The sequence below is a fragment of the Alosa alosa genome, chromosome 17 (assembly GCF_017589495.1).
Source record: "Alosa alosa isolate M-15738 ecotype Scorff River chromosome 17, AALO_Geno_1.1, whole genome shotgun sequence".
Lineage (NCBI taxonomy): Eukaryota > Metazoa > Chordata > Actinopteri > Clupeiformes > Clupeidae > Alosa > Alosa alosa.
Genome location: NC_063205.1, coordinates 6,615,254 through 6,626,912, shown reverse-complemented (window position 1 = coordinate 6,626,912; position 11,659 = coordinate 6,615,254). Strand labels below are relative to the sequence as shown.

Below are 11,659 nucleotides of genomic sequence, written 5' to 3'. Positions count from 1 at the left end.
AAAAAAGGTAGCAAAAATCATCCTGAGGAGTGGACTTGGCTCCCGGCCTATAGGCTACTCTAGGTAAATCAGCCTTTCCGTTGCTACAGCAAATTGTTTTGACAACGTATGATGTCATGACAGGTCAGACAGAATGTTTGAGAAAAGGATCAAAGACGCCTCCAGAAAACGGACAGTCTGCTGTCACAGCGTCTGTCTAGCAGTAGTTAAAAGTAGCCTATTTGTTGCCTTCAGTCAGCCTGTGATCATGGCTTAATACATTTATGATCCACAGCCAAAAGGTGGAGACAAAGTTCCCTTATTCACTTTTTTCTTTTTCCTTTACTGTAGTCTGAGGTATGGGTTATACAATAAAGCATGCATGTGTCAGTCATTGTGTCTTAAAGCGACTACTGATGCACATCACAACACATTGTCTGTTTGAGTGTAAGTTAGAAATAAGTAATTAGGCTCTTATTGTCAAATAAAAATGACCACCTTCTACTCATTTCTTTCTTTGAAGCTTCTTCCTCCAGGTCACATGACCTTGGTCTCCCTGTCCAGCCATTACAGAATGCTACCTGTACGTCAGACCCCACGCACTGGTCATGTTTCACCATCTAGGCCTATTAGTTTCCCCTATGTGTGTGTGTGTCTGCACACAAATGCAACCATGTCCATGTCTTCTGAGTCTTCGAAGAATGACAATTGGGTCTCTGCTACACTGCACTTCCTCTTCTTGAGTACTGTAAGTCCTCAAAGTTCTTTCTCCTTTTTTCTGTGAAAAGGGACTCCATCTTGCTTTATGACCCCCATTTCCACATGCAAACCAATGTCCTTAATTGAGTAAAATGAGAGAGGTGAACACAGAATTAGCTGCACTGTAAAACATTACAGTAATTACAGTATTTCACTACTACATACTGTTATATCACAGTGATTCTATGGGCATGGCTGCTGTATCATTACAGCATGTAGCTGTAGCTTTTTGGTTATTCACTGTGAAATAGTTCACGTAAATTACTGTGAAAGAAATGCAACTCATACCCAATAATGCGGTGCTGTGAAATGGTATAATCTTTTTTATATAGTGCAGTGACACCAATCCAGTTTAACCGTATTGACCATATTTTTATTTGTATTTTAAAAGCAACTGCACGTGTAAGTCACAATGCATTATTGAAGTTGGAAATGAATAATTAGACTTTCATCGTAAAATACAGAGGCTACATTTCAGTCAGGGCTGTTTACAATTCCTGAAAGGATATCTTTACTTTTTAGTCACGGTTAAGGTAAGTCAACGAGGTGTCCAATGTGTGCGTGCACATCTGTGTTTTTATCTGAAATGTTTTCATGTGTAGTGAGGTGTTGATGTTTTGAGTGATACAGTCAGCTGGTAATCTCATCCCATTATCAGACTTCACAGGATGCTTCAGTGTCCTATCCTCTAACAGCCCACTAATTGGCAGTTAATGTTTGACTCCTACAGTCTTGCTGTTTGGGTGTGTCTTTGTTTCTGTGTCAATGTGATGCATGGTTCTGATATGCTCCCATTACTACTGACTTGCTGTGCTATTATTTTGCCATGAATTGTCCTTTGCAAATCAGCTTTGTGACTGGGAAATACAATGCTCAGATTGAATGGATTTGGAGGTGTGTACGTATTTACACAGACTGAACCACGGTGAGTCATTGTTTCTGTTGAATAGTTATCACCAATAAATGTTTTTTAATCAAATTCATTCAGAATCAACCTGATGCTGTATAGACTAAACAATGTTTTTGCCTGAAAATAGCCATGCTTATGACCTTATGTGTGTGGGTATGTGTGTTTGCAGTTGTGTGTAATAGCCATGAAAAGGCTTGAGGTCATCTCTAGGCCTGTCCAAATAATATAATTTTTCTCAATCAGTACACTGTGTGTTTGTGTGTGCATAAATGTGTTGTGTAATTTGTACTTTATCTGAGGGAATGCTTACTCAGCTTGGCTGATTAGAGGCAGGACTTTGGAATGGAGATGCTATCAGCTGTGCTACAGTCCACAAGACCATCCTAGAGATACCCAGAGATCCCGCACCACAGGTTAGTGAGCATATGTCACACCAGAGCACACAGCTACAGGACCACACACATCAAGGAGGGTAAGTCAAGTATCCATAGCACTAACATTTCCACTTGGTTTAGGATTTGTACTGTTGTGGTCTGTGGTTGGGCCTGCATCTGGGAGCTTTGTTTGTGTAAGTGTAGGAAAACCAATCCGGACTGGTTTAGGTATAACATGTGTATTGTGCATGGGTTTTGCCATGTTTATTAATAAACATCTCCGAAAGGACCCATATATTCTGGTCTTTTCAGGTCATATCAACTAGACCACACACAACACAGTGTGGTAAACTTGTGAATGAGAATGAGAGTGCAATGTAAAATAGCTAAACTTACAAGCATCACGTTTCCTTCTTCAGCAGTCTCTCATCCAGTGAAAGTTTACCATGCTGTGTTGTGTATAGTCTAGGTAATATCACCTGGAGATGTGATACTTAAGTATACTATTATATATTTCACATATCTCTACGTATGTATGCAAGCACATACATTGCATTCATTGCATTCCTTGATGACAGTGAGATATGTGGAGCACAGGGAAAATAGCTTGCCTCCTTTGAATGGGTTACAGCAGATGTATAGAAATAAATAACAGTACTTATATTGCTGTGTAGCACTTAGACAGCCTATGACAGTTGATAGGCAGTTGGAACAGTGAAGGCTGCCAGCTGACAAATAAAACAAGGAAGCAATATCTGGCACATGGCATTAGCCTGTTAGGTAGTCAGTATTATCTGGTTAACATAGAGCAGTGCCTTTCTCTCAGAGGGTATAGTGTTTGTAGCAGTGTTTTGTGTGTAACAGTGTATTTGTACTAAGACATGAAACCTGGTGCACATCCTTTCCTAATGTCACAAGCAGTAATGGTCACCATGTTGTCACTCAGTTCTTCCAATCAATTAGAGATACTCGAGAAGTTACCAGTTACTTTAGGGGACTTCACTGTCTTGGATGTAAAATGTGTTTGTTTTTCATCATTGCATCTATTTCCCGCGGTGGACATTACACTGACATCCACATGAAGGTATGGCGTTCCTTACATTCTGTGCAGGGAGATGGCTCTCCAGACAGAGGACGACGTGAGCAGCTGGACTGTTAAGCAGGTGAGCCAGTGGCTGGAAGCAGAGGGTTTCCCTGACTATGTACCGTTGCTATGTGACCAACACCGTCTGGATGGCCCAAGTCTTCTGAGCCTGAGGGAGACTGATCTGCGCACTCCTCCGATGCAGATGACCGTGCTGGGGGATATTAAGAGACTCATGCTGGCAGTGAACAGGTACCGTGTCATGCACTTCATTACGGACTGGGCTGTAGGCCAATAGGGACGCAGCGTGACATTTTGTTCATTGTCTCGGAGAGATTTTAGACAAAATTGTCCCCCTGGGTCTTTTGTGCTTTATGACCCAGTAATTGTAATTAAGTCGTAGAACACATTTGAGACACTGAACATAGAAACCACAATCGAGCTCTTACATTGTAGGCCTACATGATCAGGAAAACAATGCAGCAAGACAACATTACCATATAACTAGATGTACCGCAGAGTTGTACAAAATATGACCGCCGCCCAGTCCAGCACATTTTTTCCACAAAAAGAAATCACGTTGAAAGGCCTATATGATTCTAACTGTCTCACTAAATTGCATTATCCACACTCAATTCTCACTGGTATCTGCTAGACAACAAGTATCAAAACATGATTAGTTCATAGATTTCACATGTAAAATTCATTTTATACAACCCCACCTCCATCTTGCCTGTTTATAATTCTGAGAAATTCTTGATTGTTTGTGTTATGTTTATGTTATGTGTGTGTGTGTGTGTGTGTGTGTGTGTGTGTGTGTGTGTGTGTGTGTGTGTGTGTGTGTGTGTGTGTGTGTGTGTGTGTGTGTGCGTGCGTGCTTGTGTTTGTGCCTGTGACATTACTGTGAATGAATGTGTGTGTGTGTGTGTATCTGTTTGTGCACATGTGTGCACATGAAATGGGTTAACATGACCCCTGGAGGCAAACATACGGAAAAAAATGGTCATCCTAGGCCCTACAGTTCTCAAGATATTCACAGAGAACTGTGTCTGCCCTACCCTCCTTTCGGGGAGTCCAGTCCAGCGGGGGGGCTACAGATCAGAACGAAAAATGACGGTTCCATGCTATCCATGTGGGGGTACATGCCCACCAAGTTTCGTGTACCCCGGTCTTTCAGTGTCCCGGGAATCCTTGTTGGTGTACGTCACTAAATGTACACATAAATTATTTTATTGTAAGGCCCCCCATGAACGAAAGTACACAAAACTTGGCATGCATTCAGAGGGTGTCATAATGATCCTACACTTTTAATTTCGTGCAGTTTTGACCTTGTCAGCCAGAGATATTGTGATGAAAACACCAAATTTTTGCTTTTTAATTTTTAACTAGGTGGCGCTATACATGAAATAAGTGGTAATGGGATGGGTTGACATGCCCCCTTAAGACCAACATACATAAAAAAGATGGACCTCCTAGGCCCTACGGTTCTCGAGATATTCACAGAAAACTGTCTCCGGCCACCTACAGGCCAGTTGGTGTATAGTAACATAAATTAATTTATTGTGTGGCCCCCCATGAACGGAATTCCACAAAACTTGGCGTGCATACAGAGGGTGTCATAATGATCATACACTTCCAATTTCGTGCAGTTTTGACTATGTTAGGTCACAGATACCTTCAATTACAACACCTCATTTTTACTTTTTTGTGTTTAACTAGGTGGCGCTATACATGAAATGAGTGGTTATGAAATGGGTTGACATGGCCCCTTGAGATCAACATACAAAAAAAAAATGGTCCTCCTAATGGTCCTCCAGAAAACTGTGTCTGCCCTACCCTCCTTTCAGGGGGTCCAGTCCAGCGGGGGGGCTACAGATCAAAACGAAAAACGATGGTTCCATGCTATCCATGTGGGGTTACATGCCCACCAAGTTTCGTGTACCCCAGTCTTTCAGTGTCCCGGGAATCCTTGACGGAAATTTGGACATGCGAAAAAGAAAAAAAAAATTAAAAAATCTGACTAAACCTATATGACCGCCGCTTCGCTGCGCGGCGGTCATAATAATTCAGTGTAAGATAGAAATGACTGGAAAATGTAACACTGGCAGAAGAAAACATTCCGGCACAGCACAGGAAGTCAAACTTAATCAGAGGCTGTATCTTTGTTGATAGTGTGTATAGGTATTGCTGTGAGTATATAGACTCATAAAACATACATAACATGTTATTTTGAAGAAGTGTATGATTAAAAAGCATATCAAAACACAGGTTGCAGAGCAGGATTCCTTCAGCTATGCCGGAACCATGGACCACCCACTCGGACGGAGCAGCTGTGCTCGGAGCCACCATGGAATGCAATGGAAGACACAAACACAGGGCCGCATGTGAGGACACAGTGGCGTCCAGGCTGCAGGTCCCCTGCCAGGCAAACGGCCACCATTATCACAACACAAGTGCAGAGCGCTGGCACCCCTATTCCAGTGGCAAATGCAGGGATGCACAGTTAGATCCCGAGTACTGGAAGACGGCCCTCAGCGTTGTCTATTTCGTGTTTGTTTGTGGTGCCACGGCCTGCGTCATGGTGATTGTACACGAGAGGGTGCCTGATATGCGCACATATCCTCCCCTTCCTGATATTTTCCTGGACAGGTAAGTGCCCATAAATCTGTGCATGGAAACCTAAGAGAGATATTTGGTTTTTTAATTGGGTGGTGCAGATTTTAGTATTTTGTAGTCGGGTGCTGTATTTGCTGGGGATCTTTATGATAATGTTGTGTCACAGACAATGGTGTCTGTATCTTCCACAGTGTGCCTAGAATCCCATGGGCCTTTGCCATGGCTGAAGTATGTGGACTAACCCTTGGTACCATGTGGATCCTGGTGCTGCTATTACATAAACACAGGTACATGCATATGCTATACATGGTGCACACTATACACTGTATAGAACCAATACATCTTCATAGGTATGTTCACAGACATGTGTCTCTTCTTGCTACAATCAAATTATTTTAAGATCAGGCATGGGAAATTACTTAAAACCTGGAGAAAGATTTAGCCCACAGGAGAAACAAAGCATTTTGGCAAAGCATCAGTCATGGCAGCTTAGGGTGTTTCCTTGTGTGAAGTTGTTTGGTCCGTATTTTAGGTGTATTTGCTTTTATGAAATGTTAGGCTACCTTAGAAGTGAGCTGTGGTTATGTTTTCAGAGTAAAGATTTGTTAAGCTACAGCACAGTTTAGATCCTGTTTAGGGTGGGGTAGCAATATTGAATCCATTGTCCATTCACTTCAGTTGATTCAGCATATAAATGTTCTTTTGTAAGAACATTTATTAATGAGGAATGTTGTGTAAAATTGTAAAGTATCAGTAGACATGAAAGAACATAAAACACATTTATGGTCATAAATGTTACCATTTAACATGATATACTTATAGGACTAAAATGAGAGGTTAATCACATTAAAGGTAGTTTTTTTAGTATATTTTTTTGGCCTTTTATGCCTTTAATTTAGAGGACAGTAGAGAATGACAGGAAGTGAGTGGGAGAGAGAGTCGGGGTGGGATCCGGAAAGGACAACGGGGCGGGAATCGAACCCTGGTCGCCGGCGTACGGTGCAGGTGCCCCAGCCGTGGCGTTTTTTACGCATAGTTTTTTACGCGAGTTTGGCCTTTAAAAACAAAAATCTGCCTGCCTCTATAGGAATTTAACATAGGGGTATGTATACTTATGGCCCCTGTTTTTTTAGGAAGAACATTGATTTATTTACAATACATTATTCATTATTCACAAAGAAAATTGGTGTCCTTAAAGGTTGGATTTTTAAGATCAATTTCCAAAAGATGATTTTTTTTATTCCACTTTTTAGTCAACTTTAGCATGTGTATGTACAGGGTATGTAAAGTTATGAGCACAACTGTAAATATAAACATAGACAGAAACAAACCCAACTTTGCTGACTGCACCTTTAAAGCAAAGTGTGAAATTCTTTTGTTCTTTCATGCTATCTTTTGCTGTCATTTAGAAGTACAATACAATGTATGACTAAGGTACTTGCATTGCAAGCATGGATGTTTGTTCACATGGAGCCCACACATTCTGATAAAGTCTATACCACCATACCCTGTGATAACATTGATTTGAGTTGTGACTTTCAAAAACTCAAGGGCATTTTACAAAAAAGGACATAATACTAACAAGATAAGGACAATAGTCAACAATGCTCCACGTCAACTGTATTTATTTGTACGACAAACTCTTCCATTCTTAAAATTGTTTACTGTTAGCTATATGAATGTCTTTCAGGTCCATTTTATTTCGTCGTCTGTGCTCACTGATGGGGACAGTCTTTCTCCTGCGATGTGTCACCATGCTCATTACATCGCTCTCTGTGCCAGGAGTTCATTTACAGTGTTCCGCAAAGGTACCAAACCTTGATACTCGCACGCATCGCAACCCTTTCCAAACCTACATGGACCACACATACCCATTTTTTTTAACCTTTAAAGGTGTACTGTCACACTGGTGTGATGGGAATGTTGGAAAATGAACGTTCTAAAGAATATCTGGGTTAGAATTTTAGAACCTTGAATTGTTACGAAACGGAATCTTATGTTAGAATGCTCAAAAACCCACACCTTTAATGGTTAATACGTAAGGGATAATGTATAGAACGTCGGTCATTATTGGGAAAATAAGTCCCGACAGGGCAAACCGGACCCCGACGCGCAGCGGAGCTGATCAACCGTCCGCTTTCACTTTTGAATGAAGTTCCAGTCCTTGCGTAGTGATATGAAACACGTGAAATAGAAGCACAAAACCCATTTTCCTTGACAGCGGTCTGTTATACTTAGCAACGGTCTGTTATTGAGAACTAGCAGACCACCGAACGTTGGGAAGGCCCATTCAAGTGAATGGAACATTCTGCAGCGCTCTGAGGAGCCGTGTAATAAAGTGTTGATAAATGACCCTTTGTCAATATGTGTCAAAGACCTGGTAAAGCACAAGCACAAATAGTCACAGGCCTACGTTTGGCTTTTTGGGAGATTGACAATAAATGTCTATGTGAATGAATGAAATGTTAATCAAACCCATGACTGTTTTTGCCCGAAGGGAAAAGGGTTTTGATTAATCATGGGCATAGCTTAGAAGTGATTACGCATACAAATTACGCACTTGTTAATGCATACACCGCACTGATAAATTACCCCACTTGGAAGATATCCATTCCAAGTTAGGGTGTGAATGAGCTCTTATCTATGAGAGCTTTATTGAAGTAGTTTGAAATAGGTCAAGGCAGCATGGCTCATTCATCACTATCATTGTGGTTGCACAGCAACAAGTTTTGTGATGTGATCTGCGTTGGAATGCAAAAGTTTAAATGTCTTTAGTAGGTACAATGATCTTGAATGAAGTCGCTTGTGCCAGTTATGCTCAGTTCACCATTCCCCAAGCAGTTCCACCCAGCTCTGTCAATCATTTTCCTGTTCTCCGATGTATACATTTTTAAGGTCCATATTAATCTATCCAATGTGGCAGATCAACAGACGTGGCTGTATAATATGTATATCTTCGTGTGTGTGTGTTGTGGATAGGAGTATCTGGACAGCTGGGGAAAGATTCAGAGAGCCCTGACTATCTGGTCTGGTCTTGGAATGACCCTGACTGGAGTGCACACCTGTGGCGATTATATGTTCAGTGGGCACACAGTAGTCCTTACCATGCTCAACTTCTTCATCACTGAATGTAAGTATCTTTCTGTCAGTCTGTCTGACTGTCTGTCTGTGTCTGTGTGTGTTGTGTGTGTGTGTGTGTGTGTGTGTGTGTGTGTGTGTGTGTGTGTGTGTGTGTGTGGTGCATTGAACTGTACATCTTTCACTTGACATCAAACTGCATGTCAGTACATGCTGGTATATGGTCTGTAAACATTTGGACATTTGTTTTTCATTTTCAAAATAAACCTGTAACTGAAACACAAGATGGTAGCAGACAATACTGGCAACATACATTCATCTTTAGAACCACATTACTGTCAAAAACATTTCTCAGGCAGAGTCAGCAGTCAGTCAGTCAGAAATCTCAGAGAGCTTTATGTAAGGGATAACGGCCGCCGAGGTGTCCTGTTATACGGAATTAATGGACAGTGGCGACTGGCGAGGGGCAAAGAACTCCCCGACGCGCAGCCTCCGCCCGAGTCCATTAATTCCGTATAACTGGACACACCTCGAAGGCCGTTATCCCGCTTATCACCCGGTTGCCACTGTAAAGCAAAGGAAACGCGCAGTTCCATTTAAAAAAAAGCTCACTAGTTCAGCTTGTTGTACAACTTTCGTTGGCCCTATAACCGCGATAGCATGGACAGTAGCTTGTTTACAGTTGATTCCATTGTTGCGAAGCCTGCCTCCAGGCTCAACCGTCGTCCTACTATCGTTGTTATAGTTACCATTCATAAGCATTGATATGGAACGGCGATTAAACTTTTTTTACCAGATCTACTTCATAGGTGTCCCGTTATTCAGAATTAAAAGCCACCCCGCCAGCCAATCAGAAAAGAGTATTTCTTCTCTCCGGGTGATAATCAAAAGTAAAAGAGCACATGAGTAAAATATATAGAACACACATACAGTATATGGTTTTCTTGCACACAGATTTGAAAGGTTCAAATTTCCTCCCACACAGCACACATGGGGCAGCCATGGCCTACTTGGTTAGCACTTCGGACTTGTAACCGGAGGGTTGCCGGTTCGAACCCGACCAGTAGGCATGGCTGAAGTGCCCTTGAGCAAGGCACCTAACCCCTCACTGCTCCCCTCGAGCCGCTGCTGTTGCAGGCAGCTCACTGCGCCGGGATTAGTGTGTTCTTCACCTCACTGTGTGTTCACTGTGTGCTGAGTGTGTTTCACTAATTCACGGATTGGGATAAATGCAGAGACCAAATTTCCCTCACGGGATCAAAAGAGTATATATACTTATACTTAAGAATTTGAGTATGTTTGTGTGAGGTTGTTTCTGAGTTAACATGTAACACAGATACATCTGTTTGTGTGTGTGTGTGTGTGTGTGTGTGTGTGTGTGTGTGTATTGCAGACACTCCGCGAGGCTGGTATTTCATTCACACTGCATCCTGGGTGTTGAATCTGTTTGGGATCTTCTTCATCCTTGCTGCACACGAGCACTACTCCATCGATGTGTTCGTGGCCTTCTACCTGACCACACGCCTGTTTCTGTACTACCACACACTCTCCAACACACGAGTGTACCAGAGGAGCCGCCGCGCTCGGGTCTGGTTCCCCCTCTTCTCCTTCTTTGAGTGCAATGTGAGCGGCCCAGTCCCCAACAGGTACTGCTGGCCTTTCCCAAGACCACATCTTCTGAAGATCATTACCGGTTAAAAACAAAGGAAAGGATGTTTCTGGTGTGGGTGGATGGATTCTTAAAGGAAGACTGGATAGATAATGCTTTACCCCTCTACATTATTTGACACATGGTAGTAATACTTTTATTTGAACCCTGTTGATAACAATGACACATTCTTCGTGTTTGGAATAATATTATTTATTTATGTTTTATTTATGGATTCTGAAATGAAATATTAAGACTGTAAGAATGTAGGACTGGGTATTTTACTTTCACTTCAACAAATGTACTTTATGTATTTTAAGACCAAAACACAAATACAAAGAAATGAAATAAAAGTGATAGTGTTTGTTCTATACTTATTTGATTAGTCTCTTTGTCCTCCACCACAATAACTGATGATTTCACCTAAATTGCATGCTCAAGTTGCCATGCAGCACAGGCATATTGTTGGGCAGGTGCAGAATGGAAAATCAGGGTTTGGTCTTGGTACCAGTTGGAGAGCGGAGATGGTCTACTCTACAGCATAGAAAGAGTAAGCGAGGCATTCAACAGCCGTGTCTCAAACAAAACAAGAGCAACGGATGAACCGGCAAGGTGTTGAGAAGAGGAAGATCAGCTGGAGAGAGCTATGGGCCATGGACGCTAACCGCATTAAATCTACTGTATTGAGCCACTTATGCTTTTCCATCTCCACCGAACCCCAGTCAATGGGTTAGTGAAGACTGAAGTTTTAAGCTATGTATGGGTCATGGCACATTCTGTCTGGTGGTAAAACTAGCCTGATCCAGAGTCACAACACCTGGAGACATTATCTCATAATCATAATATTGAGGGCAGCCTACTGGTAAGCGCTTCGGACTTGTAACCGGAGGGTTGCCGGTTCGAACCCCGACCAGTAGGCACGGCTGAAGTGCCCTTGAGCAAGGCACCTAACCCCTCACTGCTCCCCAAGCGCCGCTGTTGTTGCAGGCAGCTCACTGCGCCGGGATTAGTGTGCTTCACTGTGTGCAGAGTGTGTTTCACTAATTCACGGATTTCCCTCCGCGGGATCAAAAAGAGTATATATACTTACTTATACTTAATCAGGCTTTAAAAACACAGGGGGGCTGAGAGTTGATGTTAACAGGAAGATGGGCAAAGCATGGGATTGGAAACCCCCGGACGTTGTAAGGCAAGTTGCACAGTGTATTGTT

The 11,659-nt window shown here is 42.3% G+C and overlaps 1 protein-coding gene across 3 annotated transcripts; it reads left to right on the top strand.

Annotated features, from left to right (window-relative positions):
• The first annotated feature begins 534 nt into the window (after nucleotides 1-534).
• Nucleotides 535-10,821, top strand: LOC125310120 (sphingomyelin synthase-related protein 1-like). 3 transcript variants are annotated; one of them, XM_048267279.1, is made up of 8 exons: nucleotides 535-727; nucleotides 1,588-2,061; nucleotides 3,134-3,358; nucleotides 5,375-5,755; nucleotides 5,914-6,009; nucleotides 7,413-7,530; nucleotides 8,702-8,852; nucleotides 10,194-10,821. In XM_048267279.1, exons 3-8 carry the CDS (start codon nucleotides 3,138-3,140, stop codon nucleotides 10,496-10,498), a joined length of 1,272 nt encoding a protein of 423 aa, XP_048123236.1. In that variant the 5' UTR covers nucleotides 535-727; nucleotides 1,588-2,061; nucleotides 3,134-3,137; the 3' UTR covers nucleotides 10,499-10,821. The 3 variants fall into 3 exon arrangements, with proteins under 3 accessions (XP_048123236.1, XP_048123237.1, XP_048123238.1); XM_048267280.1 differs by lacking the exon at nucleotides 535-727 and having other exon boundaries at nucleotides 1,582-2,061; XM_048267281.1 differs by lacking the exon at nucleotides 535-727 and having other exon boundaries at nucleotides 2,025-2,120.
• Nucleotides 10,822-11,659: the final 838 nt, after the last annotated feature.

Coding starts and splice junctions, on each gene's coding strand:
- LOC125310120 (XM_048267281.1), top strand. CDS start 2,074: ATGTCACACCAGAGCACACAGCTACAGGACCACACACATCAAGGAGG. Junction 5,756..5,913: donor CCTGATATTTTCCTGGACAG/GTAAGTGCCCAT, acceptor TATCTTCCACAG/TGTGCCTAGAATCCCATGGG. Junction 6,010..7,412: donor CTGCTATTACATAAACACAG/GTACATGCATAT, acceptor AATGTCTTTCAG/GTCCATTTTATTTCGTCGTC.